Source organism: Esox lucius, chromosome 19 (genome assembly GCF_011004845.1).
Source record: "Esox lucius isolate fEsoLuc1 chromosome 19, fEsoLuc1.pri, whole genome shotgun sequence".
NCBI lineage: Eukaryota > Metazoa > Chordata > Actinopteri > Esociformes > Esocidae > Esox > Esox lucius.
In genome coordinates, this window is record NC_047587.1 from 31901117 (window position 1) to 31923325 (window position 22209).

At 41.6% G+C, this 22209-nt stretch overlaps 1 protein-coding gene across 1 annotated transcript; it reads right to left on the bottom strand.

The window, feature by feature from the left end:
- Positions 1-673: 673 nt before the first annotated feature.
- Positions 674-20465, bottom strand: avpr1aa (arginine vasopressin receptor 1Aa). Its single transcript, XM_013139035.3, has 8 exons — positions 20346-20465; positions 19111-19151; positions 18853-18874; positions 18674-18740; positions 18094-18201; positions 5659-5765; positions 2295-2934; positions 674-1660 (listed from the first exon to the last, which is right to left on the bottom strand). The coding sequence occupies exons 1-8, from the start codon at positions 20463-20465 to the stop codon at positions 1320-1322; spliced, it is 1446 nt and encodes a 481-aa protein (XP_012994489.3). The 3' UTR covers positions 674-1319.
- Between the last annotated feature and the right edge of the window lie 1744 nt (positions 20466-22209).

Genomic DNA, 22209 nt, shown 5'->3' on the forward strand with positions numbered 1-22209 from the left:
CAGCCCCTTTTAGGGAGTATTTCCTAGGCACTGCGCATCAACACTGTTGTTGCTTGTTCCATGGGGTTTCAGGCTGGGTGTTTTGTAAAAGCACTTTGTGCAACAGCATCTAATATATCCAGATCTTGACATGTGCCCTTGTTAAGAGATGATCAACATTATTTGCTTCACCTGTGAGTGGTAGAAATGTTTTGGCTCTTCAGTGTATATATACTGTACATATACTGCATTAAAAAAGGCAGTTTAAAGGCAGCCTAATTGTCTATACCGCATATTTAATCTGGAAGGCCCTGGCATGGCTTTAAGTCTCTCCCCAACACATACAGTCATTTACCAGCCAACTCTCTCTAAGAATTAAGCATGGGGACAAAGTTAATGCATACTTTATACATCAGCATTCACCTCCTTGAGAATGTACAGAATGTTATTCTCAAGTCCAGGGATTCAATCACATCTGGTCTCTCAACACTGCCCAGGGATGCTTTTAACCAGAGGTCAACGACCATAATATACCATATATGCTGTTTTAATGATGATGAGTCCCATTGGACATTTAGATTAAGGCCAGTTTTGGGTTTTTTTACATGCTGCAAACCCAATCTCATAAGTTTCTAAGCTATGGAATTTTTGAATGAAATAGTTACTTAATTTAAAATTTAAAATGGCTCAATGTAGGATTATAGTTTAGATCCTGATTTAACACAGGTGGTTTTTATCCAGGATAGCTTTGTTCAAGGTAACAGAGGGTGAGAGAAACATTAGAAAATTTTAGACTACTGACGGCGCTCATCCTTTTGGTTACTAGGATACGTGGCTAATGAAATAACCATTCTGACCACATTCACCCTGAGGACCCATGGAAAAGTCCACCAGGCAGACAGGCAAGCAAACGGACAGACAGGCAGACATGAGGTCAGGCATGCAGGCACCTCTGTTGCTTTGTAAACAGACAGGGCCCAATTAGTTTTCAATTCACCCAGGCTCACTGGGAAAATGTATCCAAAATGCATAGAATTGCTGTGATCATCTATTTCAGTCTACAGTACTTGTACACGTAGACCTGTCATTTATGTGATCTGGGTTTTTCATTAACTATTCAAATCAGATTGCATTGGCCTGAATATTGAATGTCATAACCTTAACAAATAGTTTAGATCTTTTTCCTTTGCCTATTGCAACAACTATAAACTGCTGTAGATTAAATTATTTGTGTTTTTATGGTATTTCTCATTGTCATATTAGGTAATAGACAATTCATAAATCAATCAATCTGCGACAGGAAGTGGTATCAAAGACCATAATTGTACATTCAATTCGTTTTAATTAATACATATTATTTCTGTGTTTGTGAATTTCACGCACTGTTGGTCGTGTGCCTGGGTGGATGGTATGGAAGACTTGCAAGAGTTTTCAGGGTCTTTCCACGTACCCGAACTGCACGTTGGGCTCCGGTTGGTCATTTTAGTTAATAGCGTATTTCTCCGAAAACTGCTCGTCGAGTCCTCTTTCTTGAACGTGTGGGGTAATTTTTTACAGCATGGGAACCAGTTAGTAAAGTCGAGGAGTACATGCCCGCTGAAGATCATGTATATCCACGGGTTACAGCAGCTGTTTAAACTTGCGAGGAGCGCTGACAGCGTGACAGCAGTGTTCTCAGAATCTGGAAAGGAGAGGGGGAAATATGACCAAAATCATGAGATTCATTAAACCTCGATATAGCGATTATTACGCACTGCGAAATCACACCGGTATGCAGAGACACTTGGTTAATTGTAGTATCTTAGACAGTACCCAAAAAGAGTAGGCTGTTTGAGTGGGGAAAGCAGTTACAGCGTAAATCCTGAAATGTACGTTTAATTGAATTGAGCCTTTGGGCTACCTGATGGGGATTATTGTAAGTGTACAAAGCCCAATCAATTACATGGTGCAATAAATAATAACTATTATGATACAGGAATAACATTGACCAGACGCCGTAGACTTTGGTAGGCTATGCTTAACAACATTTTCAATAACACTGCTTCAATCAGTGAATAGGATATGTAACAAAAACAACTATTTTTATCCTTTGCTTTCATGCTTTATTGATAATAAGAGAGAAAGCGGGAAAAGACAAAAGAGAGGGTTTTGAAATTACATTGATCCGGTATCTAAGCCAAGTAGCGATGTCTGCACAGCTGGGCGGTATGAGTGAATATTACATTTTGTTCATACAATTTGAAGATCAATCAGAATATTTTAATATCCTAAATAGCAATAAGCCTAAACTTTCCCCAAAAAGTTAAGTTACTTACCGTCCCATGCAAAGTTCTCATCCCACACCGACCACATCTGCACGATAAAGAAAGGTGACCAGCATATTATGTAAACCAGAACAATCACAGACGTCATTTTAACAGTTCTCAACTTAGCTCTGGATATAGTGGTAACGCTGCTAACTGCATTCTTTACAATTAAACTATTTTTTGTCGCATCTCCCACAGTTGTTTTCCTGGTTTTATACTTAATGTTCTTCCAAATGGCGTGGCAAATGTACCCATAGCATATAATCAGTAGGAACACCGGGATTAGGAATATACTGATGGTTATCCAAGTGATGTACGCCCTTACGCCCCATGGCTCTATGAAATGACCCCAGCAATCGTAGACGTCCGAGCCGTTCTTGATCTCACTCAGAGAAAATATGAAGTACTGCGGCATGCTGAGGACCAAACTACATATCCAGGTGCTGACGATCATGATATAGGACCGTTTGGTGGGCTGCTGGAGGGTCTTCAACGGGTGGCAGATTGCGATATAACGGTCCAGGGTCATCATAACCATCATGTAGGTGGAGGCGAACATGCCCATCACCTGGAGGTGCTTCACTATTCGGCACAGGATATCTGGCCCGTAAAAGCGAAAGGTGATCTCCCAACATAGTTGCGGCAGGACCTGAAAAAAAGCGACCACCAGATCAGCGACGCAAAGGTGCCGGATGAAGAGATGCATTCTCGACGTCTTTTTTTTTGTATTGTACATGGCCAGCAACACACTGACATTCCCAATCACGGCCACAATAAATGTAATGCTCAGGACTGTTATCTCTATTTTGGCAACTTCTTCATTTCTTCCAAAGGGATCACTCCTGTTTGGCAGGACGGTGCCATTGCTTAGCATAGCCATCTTAAAATCATTCGTAGGACTAAAAACCAGAGACTGGTTGACTTGGTTGAACAGCGGGAGCGCATGGACCGGAGTGTGCATGACATTGACTTTTGTGCGCACCGTCCAATTGCAGTGCCAGAGTTTATCGCCTTCCTGTATTAGGAGCAACCTGACTCTGAAACATATTACCTTCTGCTGGGTCTTTACAAAGCGAATCAAATTTCAGGCACTACCCGCTTCAGTTATCAGCCAATCATACTGCACACGTCACCAAACATTGAAAATGAATGTTTTGTGTAGAATAAAGTATGATATACTTCAAATGATGTGTCATTTCAACCCACTCTCTTCCTTTTGCGTACATATAACACGGGTTCACACAATGTCGTGCTATGCATACGCCAAAGTCCTTTTTTGTGTGCAGTTGAGACGCGATCTCCTCCCATTAATAATAATGGTGGTCAATAAAATCGTTTCATTGACACGCACCAACTGAAACCTATTTGACGTCACCATCATCGAGGCACGGATTTCCCGAAGAGTGACTAATCGTTTAAAAGCAGTAGATTAACTTTTTCCTTGAAAGAACGTAAAAGGGTAAAGGTAAAACTTTAATATCGCATTAATTCACCATTGTTCTTAATTGGAGGAGATCGCGTCTCTGAACTGCACGCAAAAAAGGACTTTGGCGTATGCATAGCACGAAATTGTGAAGTGTAAACCCGTGTTATATGTACGCAAAGGGAAGAGAGTGGGTTGGTCATTTTCAATGATCATACTTTTGAAATACAGAAGACGCAGAAGATGAGCCGGACAAGAAGAGCGAATGCCTGTCTGTCTGATTGACTGCCCATTGTTACATAGCGTAGCGGTTAGAGACGCCGACTGCCACGTGGGTGACCGGTCTTGGATCCTGGTCTCTTGACGGATTAATTAACGGATTAATAAGAATGCATTAGGATTAGTTTAGGGTAGACAAAATCCTTGCTGGCTGCAAGCTTCAGTTGCTACGTTAGTAAGCCTAAAATAAAAGCCTAAAATAAAACTGGTGGATTTTCCAAGTACTCGCCCATTAATGCTTTTTGTTTGCGTCACTCTAGGCAAATTGTGTGCAAATTTACATCTCATGGAATCCCATCACTGCTACTAAAAGCCATCCATCTTTTTAAAAAGGACCGCAAAAGTTTAATTCTGGTGTCAATATTAGATAGGTTAGCTGACTGGTGTTCACCTAATTGTAGCAAGTTGGTTTGCTAGCTAGCATTGCAGGTTGTAAGAATTACATCAATGAGGCATATTAATTGAATAGAGACATATAAAATGTAAAAATTTATTAAAATAAATTTCTATTCCAATTTTAATCATTGTACTAATATGAGGTTCCTTAATTCAAATGTGCTATTCTCAAACTTTAATACACAGCTGATCTGATGTTATGACGCTAGTTCGCCCACAGACACACCCACAAGTACGCTACAGGCGAAACACACTGGGCGTTGCTTGGTTACATTATATTTTAAACTACATTACACAAGCTACCCAACTTTCATTTGAACTAGTGTCTATTTTTTTAAATTACGAGATAACATCACCAAACACTTTGATGAAGATTTTATATTTCAAATCTATTGAAAGGGGCACTGTGTAGAATCCTGCCTCTAAACAATAACACTACATGTCAAAAACGACATGGTGAAGAGGTCACCTATGTCATTTCTCCCTTACTGAACAAGATCCAGAATAGTATTACCTAGACCAGGATGGTTTAGGTTGGGAAGGATAGAACTGCAACTGTTTAAAATGAGATTACAACTCATGCAAACTGAAAGATGAATGAAGAAATTAATGTGTTTTAATTAATTCCATTGAATGTTTTGTATAGAGTATTGTTTAGTATCATTAGTATATAGTTACAAACAATAATATATGTGCATGTAATAGTAGCTTATACATAGCCATGCAAAGTTTTGTAGATGTGCAAGATATATTTGGGGCAATATGTAAGGTTTTTACTGGAACACTAACATAAACACAAACAAAAATGACCAGTAGACATCTGCAGTTAATGTTTGAAGTTAATGTTTCAAATCATATTTCTCTATAAAATTGATCTGAGTGCCTGAGATATTCCCCATTTAAACTTTCTCTCCGTTCCATCTTTCAGTTTGCATGACTTGTAATCTCATTTTAAACAGTCGCAGTTGTAACTGAAATAAGTATGAATAGTTTAAAAGCATAAATAAGTTGGAAGGTAAAAGTGATTCATTTAATGCAAGTTAATAAAAAATGTTCACAACAACAATTTAATGTTTAAGATTTAAAAGTATGCCGACAGAAAATGAATGTCGCTGCCCCTTTAAGGGACTAGTGACGCTAGACTCAGCACCTGAGTGACGCTGCAATAGAGACCTGATGGAGAGAGCGTGAGGAAAATCGGAGAGAACGAGTGGTGGCTAATAAGCAGGGAAAAGAGTAGAAGAGTTGATTTTGCAGTTGAAAAACATAATTTACCTGTTCGGGAACTGACAGGGATTTTATGAGAACTAAGCCACACCGGTTGTAGTCAGTTTTTTTTGGTGTTGAAGCTCGGTCGGAGCGAGGATTGGTCTTCAGCGTGCCTGCATGTGCATAGACGGGATTCAAGATGGCGAGCCAGGCCCAGACCTTGAATTTATCTTCTCCATTGCACCAGTGAGGAAATCTCCTGCGTATGGTGACTCGCTGCCAGAGTGGTAGGAGTGTCAGGAAATATTTTTGAACGGAACTGGGAAATGATTGAATTATTATTTTTGGACTGAAGCGAACAAACTTTTAATTGAACTGAATAATTGAACTCACATTTGGACTTGAACTTGAATTTAAGGTGTTATACTTTTATTTTCATATTGGGTTCATATTTTTGAATGTGATCTGAAATGATTGTGGTCCACTTTGATTTGATTGTGTAATTGAAGGTATTGTTTTACCCTTAAAAGAAAGGAAGAAATTAGTTAACTCAGGAAGAAAAATAGGAATTCTAAATTAGGTGCAACCTAGGAAAAAGAGACTGGTCTAACTTAGATTAGTTTGACTAAAATAACTTAAAGAGAGTGAAATACCCTTTCATTTATTATACTTACCTCAATATTAAGAACCTGCAGGGTATTTTTGTTTTGTGTACTGTATTTTATAAGTGTGTTTTGTGTTCAGTAAATTGCCAGCCTTTTGAATTTAAAGCAACAGTCTCTGGTGTAATTATTTTCTGCTCCCCACTCCTTAGAACCTAGAACTGGTCCAGTGGCGCAGTAAGTGGTGTGATACCGGTGCTACACAGTTCTATCCTTCCCCACCTAAACCATCCTGGTCTAGGTAATACTATTCTCGTTTTTGGCATGTAGTGTTATTGTTTAGAGGCAGGATTCTACACAGTGCCCCTTTCAATAGATTTGAAATATAACATTTCCATCTAAGTGTTTGGTGATGTTATCTCGTCATTTAACAAAATAGACACTGGTTCAATTGGAAGTTGGGTAGCTTGTGTAATGGAGTTTAAAATATAATGTAACCAAGCAATGACCAGTAGAAAGAGCTAGTGGCTGAATTTGTTCAGTCACAGCACAATATACTGTATAATGACTGTTACTGTTTGATGCACGTGCAATGTGCTATGATAGCAGCCTCTTGTAATTGAAAATATCTATGGTAACCACTATCTTTTTTAGAGGCTGCTTTGAAACATCCCAAGGTCATCATTGTTCATGAAGCAGGCTTCAGCCTTGCCAAAACTCAACACCCTGGGTGCAATATCAACAGCAAAAGAGCAACAGTCCGGACAATGTATGGGAATATCTTGATGTGTGCAGCCATATCAGAAGATAGGGTGGTAGGATGTACACCCTTCTTGGTTCCTGCACAACTCATTGAGTTCTTCAAAAACGTTGAGCCATTGTATCAAGGTAAGGAGGTCACCTACTGTGGGACAAAGAAGTATTTAGTCAGCCACCAATTGTGCAAGTTCTCCCACTTAAAAAGATGAGAGAGGCCTGTAATTTTCATCATAGGTACACTTCAATTATGAGAGACAAAATGAGAAAAGAAAATCCAGAAAATCACATTGTAGGATGTTTAATTAATTTATTGGTAAATTATGGTGGAAAATAAGTATTTGGTCAATAACAAAAGTTAATCTCAATACTTTGTTATTTACCCTTTTTTGGCAATGACTGAGGTCAAACGATTTCTGTAAGTCTTCACAAGGTTTTCACACAGTGTTGCTAGTATTTTGGCCCATTCCTCCATGCAGATCTCCTCTTCAGCAGTGATGTTTTGGGGCTGTCGCTGGGCAACTCGGACTTTCAATCCCTCCAAAGATTTCCTATGGGGTTGAGATCTGGTGACTGGCTAGGCCACTCCAGGACCTTGAAATGCTTCTTACGAAGCCACTTCTTTGTTTCCCGGGCAGTGTGTTTGGGATCATTGTCATGCTGAAAGACCCAGCCATGTTTCATCTTCAATGCCCTTGCTGATGGAAGGAGGTTTTCACTCAAAATCTCATGATACATGGCCCCATTCATTCTTTCCTTTACACGGATCATTCGTCCTGGTCCCTTTGCAAAAAAACAGCCCCAAAGCATGATGTTTCCACCCCCATGCTTCACAGTAGGTATGGTGTCCTTTGGATGCAACTCAGCAATCTTCCTCCTCTAAACACGACGAATTGAGTTTTTACCAAAAAGTTATATTTTGGTTTTATCTGACCATAGGACAATCTCCCAATCCTCTTCTGGACCATCCAAATGTTCTCTAGCAAACCTTAGACAGGCCTGGACATGTACTGGCTTAAGCAGGGGGACACGTCTGACACTGCAGGATGAGTCCCTGGTGGCATAGTGTGTTACTGATGGTAGCCTTTGTTACTTTGGTCCCAGCTCTCTGCAGGTCATTCACTAGGTCCCCCCGTGTGGTTCTGGGATTTTTGCTCACCATTCTTGTGATCATTTTGACCCCACAGGTGAGATCTTGCGTGGAGTCCCGGGCCGAGGGACATTATCAATGGTCTTGTATGTCTTCCATTTTCTTATAATTGCTCCCACAGTTGATTTCTTCACACCAAGCTGCTTACCTATTGCAGATTCAGTCTTCCCAGCCTGGTGCAGGTATACAATTTTGTTTCTGATGTCCTTTGACAGCTCTTTGGTCTTGGCCATAGTGGAGTTTGGAGTGTGACTGTTTGAGGTTGTGGACAGGTGTCTTTTATACTGATAACAAGTTCAAACAGGTTCCATTAATATAGGTAATGAGTGGAGGACAGAGGAGCCTCTTAAAAAAGAAGTTACAGGTCTGTGAGAGCCAGAAATCTTGCTTTTTTGTAGCTGACCAAATACTTATATTCAGAGGAATTTACCAATAAATTCATTAAAAATCCTACAATGTGATTTTCTGGATTTTCTTCTTCCATTTTGTCTCTCATAGTTGAAGTGTACCTATAATGAAAATTACAGGCCTCTCATTTTTTTAAGTGGGAGAACCTGCACAATTGGTGGCTGACTAAATACTTTTTTGCCCCACTGTATGCCATTCTGTGGGTAAATGGGAAGTTCCACCATGCAGAGATGGTTCAGAAAAACTTTTGGGCCAGACCACAATTCATGACCCTATATCTGCCCCCATATCCTCCTTTCTTCAACCCTATTGAGGAATACTTTTCAGCATGGATATGGAAGGTCTATGGCCATCAATCCCAAGAGAATTTTGCCCTTCAGGCCATGGATGAGGCATGTGATGACATCACTGGTGACCAATGTCAGGCTTGGATTAACCATTCCTGAAGAATTTTCCCACAGTGCATGAATAATGAAGATTATTCATTGCGATATGGACGAGAACTTACTGCCAAATGTGGAAGACAGAAGTGACACAAATTGGTGTCATCTGTGTGAAACATTGACTTCATGACATTTCCTTCATTTCTTACAGCATTTGTTACATTGGAGTAGACACTTTTTTTAATAGCATGTACAGGCCACTTGTTGGCCACTTGCATTACAATGCCTTCCAACAATACCCCAATCAGCGGCTCACCAGCGGCCCGATGGTGGCAAGCCGCTTTTTTGCACCAAACCCAGCAGGATGACTCTTGCCATTGTATTAGGTTTTATTTATAATAATCTGAATTTGGTCATATCATGAACATTGAACTGAAATAAATCTATACAATATATTTCATATAGTGCAAGATGCATACAAAAAACATGTGCATTATACAACAAGCATATAAAATAAACATGTGCAAATGAATTGAATTAAATAAAAATATCAAACAGTGAAAGATGCATGCAAAAATCATGTGCAATATACTGTGCAGAAACAGATATAGAAAAGTCACAGTATTTGAATGTGTAAAAGTACAAAATAAACAATACAATACTAAATAAGCAAGGGCTTCAATTCAAGCGTTGTAGCATTATGGTTTTGTCATTCATATTCCTGAGGAAAAAGCTCCTTAAAGCTGGCCTTGTGCCTTCAGCTTGACATTCTCTTCAGGCAGCCGTTTCTCTGAGGCTAAAAAGCTAAAAGAAATGTCAATAGTTTAATAGTGAAATAAAGATAGCTAACTGCTTTATACATGTAATTTAGAATGTCTGTAAAGTATTGCATTTTAGTAAAGGGCACTAATTCAGACAAATGAAATGTAAACGTAAGACACAAGATGCTAGCGTAACAATAGTCTTGTTTTTACAGTGGGGAGAACAAATATTTGATACACAGCTGATTTTGCAGGTTTTCCTTGCAAAGCATGTAGAGGTCTGTTATTTTGATCATAGATACACTTCAACTGTGAGAGACGGAATCTAAAACAAAAATCCAGAAAATCACATTATATAATTTAATGTAATAATTAATTTGCATTTTATTGCATGACATAACTATTGGATCACCTACCAACCAGTAATAATTTGGGCTCTCACAGACCTGTTAGTTCTTCTTTAAGAAGCCCTCCTGTTCTCCACTCATTACCTGTATTAACTGCACCTGTTTGAACTTGTTACCTGTATAAAAGACACCTGTCCACACACTCAATCAAACAGACTCCAACCTCTCCACAATGGCCAAGACCAGAGAGCTGTGTAAGGTCATCAGGGATAAAATTGTAGACCTGCACAAGGCTGGGATGGGCTACAGGACAATAGGCAAGCAGCTTGGTGAGAAGGCAACAACTGTTGGGGCAGTTATTAGAAAATTGAAGAAGTTCAAGATAACGGTCAATCTCCCTCGGTCTTGGGCTCCATGCAAGATCTCACCTCGTGGGGCATCAATGATCATGAGGAAGGTGAAGGATCAGCCCAGAACTACACAGCAGGACCTGGACACAACGCTGTCATGGATTAAAATCCTGCAGCGCACGCAAGGTCCCCCTGCTCATGCTAGCGCATGTCCAGGCCCGTCTGAAGTTTGCCAAAGACCATCTGGATGATCCAGAGGAGGAATGGGAGAAGGTCATGTGGTCTGATGAGACAAAATAGAGCTTTTTGGTCTAAACTCCACTTGCCGTGTTTGGAGGAAGAAGAAGGATGAGTACAACCCCAAGAACACCATCCCAACCGTGAAGCATGGAGGTGGAAACATCATTCTTTGGGGATGCTTTTCTGCAAAGGGGACAGGACGACTGCACCGTATTGAGGGGAGGATGGATGGGGCCATGTATCGCAAGATCTTGGCCAACAACATCCTTCCCTCAGTAAGAGCATTGAAGATGGGTCGTGGCTGGATCTTCCAGCATGACAACGACCCGAAACACACAGCCAGGGCAACTAAGGAGTGGCTCCGTAAGAAGCATCTCAAGTTCCTGGAGTGGCCTAGCCAGTCTCCAGACCTGAACCCAATAGAAAATCTTTGGAGGGAGCTGAAAGTCTGTATTGCCCAGCGACACCCCCGAAACCTGAAGGACCTGGAGAAGGTCTGTATGGAGGAGTGGACCAAAATCTGGTCAAGAACTACAGGATACTTATGATATATGTAAATGCAAACATAGGATTCTGTACCAAATATTAAGTTCTGCTTTTCTGATGTATGAAATACTTATGTCATGCAATAAAATCCAAATTAATTACCTAAAAATCATACAAAGCGATTTTCTGGATTTTTGTTTTAGATTCAGTCACTCACAGTTGAAGAGTACCTATGATAAAAATGACAGACTTCTACATGCCTTGTAAGTGGAAAAACCTGCAAACTTGGCAGTGTATCAAATACTTGTTTTCCCCACTGTAAGTCATCCTCTTCCTGAATGCTCCGGGAAGTGTGTGGCCTCAGTTGGACATCATTCTCCATCCTCAATCTCACTTGCCTTATGTTGTGGCACAATGTTGTGATTTTTTATTTCTATTAATATCCCATGTTTTGCTTAACTTTAAGTTGGGATGGTTTCATTTATTCAGTATTGCCAATACAATGTTGTGATGGAAATAATTTTTTTGAAGCTTCAAATTTTGTATGAATGGGTGTGTGCCGCTATTTATTTATTTTAGCTTATATTTTATGGATGTATTTATTAATGTTGAATGCCACCATTTGATAAATCCTTATTTATTTTTCGTGGTAAAGTAACTCTGTACTCATTGATTCAGAATTGAAATGTTATGGTTGCATTCAATACACTAATTGGTTTTTTGAAACATACTTCAATTGTACAATATATGTACATTTTTGTTAAATTCTTAAATAATTTTTCATGGTTTTATATTTAATTACTGACATTGCTTTACAATACAGAAAACTGCATTATTATTTACAACTGTTTCACAGGTATTAAAATATCAGTTTTGATGAGTTATGGGAAGATAATGTTATGGTCATGGTAGAAATGTAAAATAGTTCAAATCCTATTTAATTTGTAATTGTTTAGCATATTTAAGAAAATTTAGAACACACACATCACCATTAGTATCGAATCAAAACTGGAACTGAAACTGATTTGGCACAGAGCCAAATCAGAGGTAACATTAAATATAGTACATTTGGGTCTGAGCTGGGCCTATGCTGGTCCAAGTCTGTTTTTGATCCGGATTCCAGATCTGTTTCGCTATTGGCACATTTGAGTACCTTGTGCTGTCCCACCTCTAGACCATCATCGACCAACTAGACCCACTGCAGTTTTTCTAAAGAGCCAACAGGTCTGTGGACGACACGGTCAACATGACTCTTCACTTCAACCTCCAGCATCTGGACTGCCCTGGAACCTATGCCAGAATCTTGTTTCTGGACTTCAGTTCCACATTCAACACCATAATTCCCACTTTACTACAAGACAAGCTCTCCCAACTGCTGCACCTCCACTCACCACTCTGACAAGCTCCTGAAGTTTGAGGATGACACCACCCTCATCTGACATTTCTGATGGAGACGAGTCCGCCAACAGGTGGGAGATTAACCATCTGGTGTCCTGGTGCAGTCAGAACAACTTGGATAGTGGAGATGATAGTGGACATCAGGAGAAGCCCAGCTGCCCTTCCCCCCATTGCCCTGGGTGACACCCTAGTCAACTCTGTGGAGTCCTTTCCCTTGTTGGGCACCACCATCACCCAGGACCTCAAGTGGGAGCTGAATATCACCTCTCTTACAAAGAAAGCACAGCAGAGGATGTACTTCTTGCGGCAGCTGAAAAAATTCAACCTGCCAAAGACTATGATGGTGCATTTCTGAACTGCCACCATAAAGTCCATCCTGACCGTCTGGTATGCTGGAGCCACTGCCAAAGACAAGGGCAGGCTGCAGCGTACACTGCTGCACAGGCTGCTCAGTCCACTGAGCATAAAAATATTATTATTTGTCTTTATTTTCCTTATTCCTATTGTATAAATTGCTGCACTAGCGGCCAGAACCAATTCCTTGTTTGTTGTGAAACTTACTTGGCAATAAAACTCTTTCTGATTCTGACAAAATTATCAGGATTAATCCTATTACAGACAAGGCAATCAAGTAAGCAAGTTTATTTATATAGCAAAATTCATACATAGAAGCAATGTGCTTTACAAAGAAAGAGAAATATAAAAATACTATAGCATACAAATGAATACTCAAATGAAAACATCAAAACTAAAACAGAATAAGATAATAGTAATAGATTAAACATGGGATAAAAACATAGGAAGCTATGTTTTTATCCCGAGGGACAAAAACACCAGTTATCTCATTATATTTCACAATTAAGAAAACATTTTCCAAAATATGTGCACAGGACAAGTTACTGCTGTATTTCATTATTTATTCATTATGTTAGTCTTCGTTTCTCCATATCTGTCCACCTCATCTCTCAACCTCTGCTGTCCCCATTGACTGTTCCCCATTGACTGTTTCTGGTTCACAGTCTCTATTTTGTATTATTTTAAGATTCCTCCTTGTCTGACAAATGTGATGACGCCAGTGTGGTTTGGAAGAAAACCCTGAAGTGAACTCTAAAAACGTCTGACTCAATTAACAATGGTGGCCGAAGAGAGATCATTTCAAAAACAGCTATGGTCATTCAACTGAGATTTGTGGTCAAAATTATATGATGATACTAGCCTTATGTCTGTATTGGCATCCTACCAGATAACACTATAGGTTCACTAATGTCTGAACTGGCCTCTGGCTGCAGTCAGTGATGCAAGCTGATTCTCTAGTTCACACAGGAACTAGTCTGAATTGCATCTCAGTTAGATTGGCTTACTGGAATCATCAAGTGTTCCCACTAATCCTCTGCTATGGTGCACTAATCTTCCCATGCATCAGAACAACTAAGAGGGACAACCTTGATGACACAGGACTGCAAAACACAGCCTCAGGGAGAAAAAACCTCTCTGTACCACAGACTCCCAGTGGGGTTTCCTTTTGTTGTGGCTGCTCTATTGGCTACACTAGCGTAGCCAATGAGTCCCAGTAGTAAAGCAATGAACGGCTGAAGCTTTAATTTAGCCCTGCCTGCTTTGTCCTGTTTCTAGGGGTTCATAGGAGAGCTGACAACCTGTTATCATGCTCCAGGCTCAAAGAAACGTAGCTTGTTATGTCTTTGGTAGCCTGAATGGACATTATAAATCACCTTAATGACTGCAGGCTTAGATCAGTGGTTGTTAACTGGTGACCCGGGACGTTTTTAATGAGGAAAATTTTTTCTTTAATTATTATTAATTATTATGAAAAGAAATGTACTAGTTAATTGTTTCTCAAATGTGATTGTTTTCTCTTCTGACAACCCCTAGTTCAATTAGATGTCAATTGATTCAATTGATAGAAGTATGACACCCATTACAATAAAAAACGAAAAAGACGAAAAAGGCACTAGAACGAATAAAGGAAAATGACCCCCCCATTGGCCAAAGAAATTAGAGTGGGCAGCCGACTTCCCTTTCAGTCCCTGGAGAAATATGTTTTATTCTGTTTGTACTGTACATGTGTCCCTCAAGCTACAATTGTACATGAAATAAGCAATTAAACTGTGTCTACAAACAATAATCTAGAGGCCAAATCAAATAGGAAATGAAATCTTAGATGGATATGAAGACAAGGTTCATAGACTCAGAGAAGCCTGAGCAGGATTCTTGTTAATGCCTGTGAATGATGGGTTATGTAATTGTCATGTATGTTTGCATACTTGGTCTAGTTGACTATTACTTTTAGTTTACACTCCAGTTGCTATAAGAATTCCAAAGCAAACATGGCATTATGTTTTATAACTGTTGGAATATGTGCTGCATTATATATTATGCAAAACAGTGGCCACATATGTGCAGTTTTACTATCAAAGTACTATCAAATGAGACCAGAACTATCCTGGACAGCTGTCATATGCAGGAGACGTTAACTGCAGTACAATCATTGTGTTTTCTTGTTGTGGGTTTAAAATGTAAAATTTGAAATTATATAATAATAATAAGTGTTGAACATAATGACAGATCTTAAGGTGTCAATTTGGGGATTGTAGATACACTCACCTAAAGGATTATTAGGAACACCTGTTCAATTTCTCATTAATGCAATTATCTAATCAACCAATCACATGGCAGTTGCTTCAATGCATTTAGGGGTGTGGTCCTGGTCAAGAAAATCTCCTGAACTCCAAACTGAATGTCAGAATGGGAAAGAAAGGTGATTTATCAATTTTGAGTGTGGCATGGTTGTTGGTGCCAGACGGGCCGGTCTGAGTATTTCACAATGTGCTCAGTTACTGGGATTTTCATGCACAACCATTTCTAGGGTTTACAAAGAATGGTGTGAAAAGGGAAAAACATCCAGTATGCGGCAGTCCTGTGGGCGAAAATGCCTTGTTGATGTTAGAGGTCAGAGGAGAATGGGCCGACTGATTCAAGCTGATAGAAGAGCAACTATTACTGAAATAACCACTCGTTACAACCGAGGTATGCAGCAAAGCATTTGTGAAGCCACAACACGCGCAACCTTGAGGCGGATGGGCTACAACAGCAGAAGACCCCACCGGGTACCACTCATCTCCACTACAAATAGGAAAAAGAGGCTACAATTTGCACGAGCTCACCAAAATTGGACAGTTGAAGACTGGAAGAATGTTGCCTGGTCTGATGTCTCTCGATTTCTGTTGAGACATTCAGATGGTAGAGTCAGAATTTGGCGTAAACAGAATGAGAACATGGATCCATCATGCCTTGTTACCACTGTGCAGGCTGGTGGTGGTGGTGTAATGGTGTGGGGGATGTTTTCTTGGCACACTTTAGGCCCCTTAGTGCCAATTGGGCATCGTTTAAATGCCACGGCCTACCTGAGCATTGTTTCTGACCATGTCCATCCCTTTATGACCACCATGTACCCATCCTCTGATGGCTACTTCCAGCAGGATAATGCACCATGTCACAAAGCTCAAATCATTTCAAATTGGTTTCTTGAACATGACAATGAGTTCACTGTACTGAAATGGCCCCCACAGTCACCAGATCTCAACCCAATAGAGCATCTTTGGGATGTGGTGGAACGGGAGCTTCGTGCCCTGGATGTGCATCCCACAAATCTCCGTCAACTGCAAGATGCTATCCTATCAATATGGGCCAACATTTCAAAAGAATGCTTTCAGCACCTTGTTGAATCAATGCCACGTAGAATAAAGGCAGTTCTGAAGGTGAAAGGGGGTCAAACACAGTATTAGTATGGTGTTCCTAATAATCCTTTAGGTGAGTGTATATTTCTGGGCATAAACCCTGACTGATTCGCAGTGAAAGTAACTTGTATACATACCTTATAAAATGACTGTACCAACTCAGAATCCAGAATATCAGCTCATTTACTCCAATGTTTTTAAACAAAGTGAATGGAAACAAGCAGTCTGCTGTTTTCCATGCATCATCATTTTAAAGGGTTACATTTCTCCAGCCCCATCTCGACTTTCTACAGAAACACACAAGGGGATTTGCTTTGTTATTGTTTTAGCTGCTGATCCACCCTTTAAGAAAAACTGAAGCACGCCTACACTAAAATTATAGCATTCCCAGGCTACTGTTTACACAGGATGATAAACGTTCTGTGTTTTTGTTGCTCATCTTCACCAGAATATGCCATTTTCTATCTAAATCCTTTCTTATCAACATCCCCCTTTATTATGCTCCTGGGACTAATTTCTACCAGTTCTTACCAGAAGTTATGTTTTAAGAATAGCTCCTTAATTTTATTCCACTAAATAATTCACTATAAATAACAAATACTTATGTCCGCTGGGTTTTCATTCCTATTTGCAACATAATTCGGACAAAAAACATAGACAGTAATCAAACAAATGAGCTATAATAAATATATTATGTGACCTTCTGGCACAGTATGCAGATATAAAAGGGAGAAACATCCATATTAGCCACTTGGCATCTCTCTATAGCTAAATCTGCTTACAAACCAATAGCTGGTCAAAGAAATTGCTCACTGAGTGGAAGTCCTTTTGATGAGTAGAATCCTTTTGCTTTTTTGACATTGGTTTGGCTGTGTTAATCTAACATGATTATTGGTCATGTGGTCATATTCCCAATGCCAAAGCAATTCATGTAGCCATTATACCAGTATACCAGTACACAGTACAGACTAGATTCAACAGTGTCTCATTTTTGATACCTCACATTAGCTGAAGTATACAGTACATTTAAATACCACTAAGCATCCAAAGTGCAGATTCAAATGGGTAATCTGATATAATTTCTAAATGGTCAAACTAATATGTGTTCAAAAACCTAATATCCAAGATAATACTGTAAACTTGAACCTTATAGCAAATTATTTGAAATCAAAACTTTTTGAATATAAGGGACTGATCGTTTCTGTGGTAGGATAAAGCCCCCCAAAAATATGAAAATGGTTGAAAATATGAAAAAAAACATGACCCTCCCCATTCAAAATATAGATTAACAGGTAGATTGAGCGCATTGCTCAACAATATGCATGCAATTGTAGCCTATACTATAGGCCCATTCTACAAACTGACTCAAACAAAATGGAAATATTTAAACACATTAGCTATACTGGATACTGTATTTAAAATACAGAACATATTGCTAGTTTCTATTATTATTAATTGTTGTCAAGGCGCCAGCCCAGTCTCGGGCTGGCTCTGCCACGGCGCCAGGACCGGCTGATAACCTGGCCGTGCAGGAGTGGCGGAACGAATTCTGGGCATTCTCTGCCCAAGGCAGGAACCCCCCAGCTGGTCCTGGCAATAGTAAACAGCGCCTCCGCGGTCTGTAGAGTCTTCGGGAGACCGGGGAGGGGGAGGAACAGGCAGGCCCTTGAAAACGGGTCCACAACAACCAGGATGGTGATATTGCCTAGCTAGAGGGGAAGATCTGTCAAAAAATCTATGGACAAGTTAGACCATGGTCGTTTCGGAACGGGCAAAGGGAATAACTTACCCGCCGGAAGGTGGTGCCTTACACTGAGCGCACACCAAACAGGAGGACACGTACGCCCTCACATCCTTGGCCAGACCAGGCCACCAGTACTTATCGTTAAGGCAGCGCACAATACGGTCTATGCCTGGGTGACCAGTGGAAGGGGACGTGTGGTCACGAACATCCAGCGGCACGTACTGGCAATCTGCAGGACACCGAGTGGGCCCGGGATCGCTGCGTACACGCTAAATGTCCGCGTCCACGTCCCATACTACCGGCACCACAATAGCAAGAGGCAGGCAGAATCGGTGTATCATCCACCCGACGCTCACCCGCATCGCATAGCCGGGACAACGCGTCTGCCTTGGCATTCTTTGTACCCGGAATGTACGAAAGCATGAAATCAAACCGGGTAAAAAACAGTGCCCATCTGGCCTGGCGAGGATTCAATCTCCTCACTGCCCGGATGTACTCCAGGTTACGGTGGTCAGTCCAGACTACAAACGGGTGTCTCGCTCCCTCGAGCCAATGTCTCCAAAAAGTCAGGGCTCTGAACACAGCTAGCAGATCCCTATCACCGACGCCATAGTTCCGCTTCGCCTCACTGAGCGTCCGCGAGTAAAAACCACAGGGGCGACGCTTAGGAGGGGTACCTGACAGTTGGGATAACACTGCACCTGCCCCCAACTCCGCGGCTTCCACCTCCATTATGAACGGCAGTGACGGATCAGGGTGAGACAGAACCTAGGCAGAGGGGAACATTCTCTTAAGGGTGCGAAACGCGTTGTCTGCCTCGGTCGTCCAGGTAATCCGGCTCGGCTCCACCCTTCAACAAGGATGTAATAGGAGCCGCTACCTTGCCAAAGCCCTGTATAAACCTGCGGTAGAAATTGGCAAACCCAATAAACCGCTGTACCGCCTTAACCAAGGTAGGAACGGGACAATTATGCATGGCTGACATGCGATCAACCTCCATCTCCACCCCTCCGGCAGAAATTTGAAACCCGAGAAAGGAAATGGCTCGCTGGAAGAACACGCACTTCTCTGCCTTAGCGTATAGGCCATGCTCCAACCACCGCCTCATCACCCTGCGAACGAGAGACACGTTCAGTACGCGTAGCGGAACACATAGGTCTCCATCCCCACCGTCTCTGCCTGCGACAGGGGATACACATGACAATAAGGTGGCACAGCATTTACCTTTAGGTCTATCGCACAATCCCCAGACCAATGTGGTGGTAATTGGCTAGCCATGGTTTTCGAAAATACCAACGCTAGATCGGCATATTCTGGAGGAATGCGCACTGCAGAGACATTGCCTGGACTTTCCACCGACGTTGCACTAACAGAAACACCCAGACACCTCTCCTGACACCCCTGAGACCACCCAGTCAACACCCTCTGCGACCAGGAAATAGTAGGATCGTGTCCCGACAACCACGGAAGCCCCAACACCACCGGGGAAGGAGAATGAATAACGTGAAACTCAATCTGTTCTGTATGGGAGTGTTGGATAGTCATAGTGAAGGGCACTGTGATGTTCTGTACTAATCCACTACCCAGAGGTTTACTGTCTAAGCCCATAATGAACCTAGGCTTAGGCAGTGGCACCAGCGGTATGTGCAACCTCTATGCGTAACCGCTGTATATAAAATTCCCAGCTGCGCCTGAATCTATGAGCGCCTTACACTGAAAATTAGCGAGGAAATCAGGGAAGGACACCAAGAGTGTAATGTGATTCGCAGAGAGCCCTGACAGTGTGTTACCTGACTTGGTGTAGGGGTGTCAAGCTTCCTCCACTCAAACCTTCTCTGTTGGTAGCAGTGGGAGGCAGAGTGCCCCTTCCTCCCACAAAAGGAGCACTCCCTAGACCGCACCATCTACCTCTGTGCGGCGTCTCCCACCTCCATGAGCTCAGGCCTGACAACGGGATGCGTTGGAGGGGGCAGATCATTCCCGGGGTGTCCGCGGGTGGCTAGCAGGTTGTCCAGCCGGATCGACATGTCGACGAGCTGGTCAAACGTCAACATGGTGTCCCGGCATGCCAGCTCCCTACGGACGTCAGGCTATAGATGGCACTGGAAATGATCTATAAGCGCCCTGTCATTCCAACCCGACCCTGTCGCCAGGGTCCTGAACTCAAGGGCAAAGGCCTGCACACTCCTCGTCCCCTGCCTGAGGTGCACAACACGTTCGCCCGACCTCCCTGCCATTGGGCTGGAGATCGAAAATGGCCCAGAAGAGGCCGACGAATGCCTTGTAATGAGCCAACTCCAGTCCATTTGTGGACCAGACAGAGTTGGCCCAGTCCAACACCTTGCCCCTCAGGCAGGAGACAAGGGCCGAGACCCTCTCCCTATCCCCCGGGTGTGGGTTGAGGGAGGGCACCTGCTTGGCCGACATCCTCGCCTCCAACCGCTGCATCGACTGGACCATTGTGTTCATGGCCTCCCCCAGGGACGCAATCATCTCCCCGTGCTGGCGTAATAGATCCGCACCTGCTGGCTCCATTATTTTCGGTGAGGTATTCTGTCATGGATGTTGTGGTGGTGTGCAGAGAAAAGAGCCAAACGCAGGAATGTCGTTGTCTATTCTTTATCCAAGTGTAATAGGTATAATTCCCAAAAATCAAAAGGGGAAACAACTGACCACATCCGTACAAAAATCCCCAAGAGAAGCGCAACAAAACGGAGTCACTGGTAGAACACCGCCCAACCAGACTTCAATATCACATATTAAGGTCCAGCCCAATTGTGATCGGGTTGAGACTGAGAATGAACTCCATACCTCTGGGTCACAATGTCTTCAGTTGCAGGTTTGCTGGCCTCCATGATACTAGCCTTTCCTCCAGATCACACAACCCCTTTTAGCACAGGTAGGATTTAGGCCTAGCTGAACCTGTTCTGATGGTGATTTGTATGTACAGAGCAAAGCTGGGGCGACCTTTCTATAATATTCATTTACAATAAAGTCAATGATCTGATGTTCAAGTTCTACATGGAGTTATGACTCTTCTTCTGTTCCCTTGTCCTATTTGTTGTTGTTCTTTTCCACTAGGTGAAGCAATATTTTTTTCATTGATGGAGTGCAGTTGTGGAGAAGAAACTGATAATCGTCTGTATTTTAAAACAGGAAAGCCATCACTCCTATAAACCCTCTCCAAGACTGAAATTAAAAAAGCATGACCCTCCCCCATTTCCCTCTGTCTCATCGTGTTAAATTCTGATCTCTCCCTAACAGAAATTCTTCCCTGTCCCGATACTTATGGACAGCTCTGTATATTGAAGCAAGCCCTTCCACATAGATTTATCATCTTCCTAGTTGCAGGAATTACGATCTGCCTGGTTTCCTATTCTTTTGGCTACAATACCATGACTACAGGAAGAGATTGCAGGGCCTTTTGATAGTTAAGGTATATCTGACAGAAGCTTCAGTGACAAAGACTTCTCAACTTGCTGATGTTTCAAATTATTCCATTATTCCACTTTCTCAGTCACCAAATCTCAGCCCAATTGAACACATCTGGGAGGTTCTGGAGTAGCGTTTGAGGCAGTGTTTTCCACCAATTTCAACAAATCACCAAGTTATGCATTTTGACGTGATAAATGATCCCTACAATAAATTTCCAAACACTTGTAGAAGTGCAGTAAAGCTGCTGTGGTAGTCCAATGCCCTATGAAGATATTACCCATGCTACATTATAATTGTGGATTTGATTTTGACAGTGTACTTCTACTGAAACGTATTTACCAAGGCTGTCTTACAAGGCTCCTGTAAAGGCTGCAGTTGTGTGTGTTGCGTAACTCACTGGCATACGGTGGTGTTTCAAAGGCCGTATGCCTTTCTCCGGTCTACAGCATTATATGTCCTACACTCAGATTTGAATAATAGTTGTCACATCAATAGATCTATTCTTGCCAATCTCAGCTGGAGTATTCTGCAGCCAAACATAAAATATTTGAAGACTTTGTGCACAATGTTCTCAAAGAGATTTCCTTGGTGAAATAAATTCTAAGTCTCAGATGAAGTTTGGATTTATGAGCAGTGTTGCTCAACAAACATTTTCTCATTGAACTTGAAACTTTAAATGTAGAATAAATAGCTGTTCACTGAACAATTTTGTTTTACCCTTATAGTATGATGCCCTGGCGAGAATCTATAATTCCTTTTATAGTCAATTATCTGATTCCAGAGTTACCATTTGTTGTAAGCA

What these genes read in the sequence shown, in the direction of transcription:
- avpr1aa (XM_013139035.3), bottom strand. Translation starts at nt 20,465, where the DNA reads ATGATTGCGTCCCTGGGGGAGGCCATGAACACAATGGTCCAGTCGATG. An exon ending in AGCCGCGGAGTTGGGGGCAG is followed by an intron (nt 18,202 to 18,673) that starts GTGCAGTGTTAT and finishes GGTGTCCTGCAG; the next exon opens with ATTGCCAGTACGTGCCGCTG. An exon ending in CGATAAGTACTGGTGGCCTG is followed by an intron (nt 5,766 to 18,093) that starts GTCTGGCCAAGG and finishes ATGCACATGCAG; the next exon opens with GCACGCTGAAGACCAATCCT.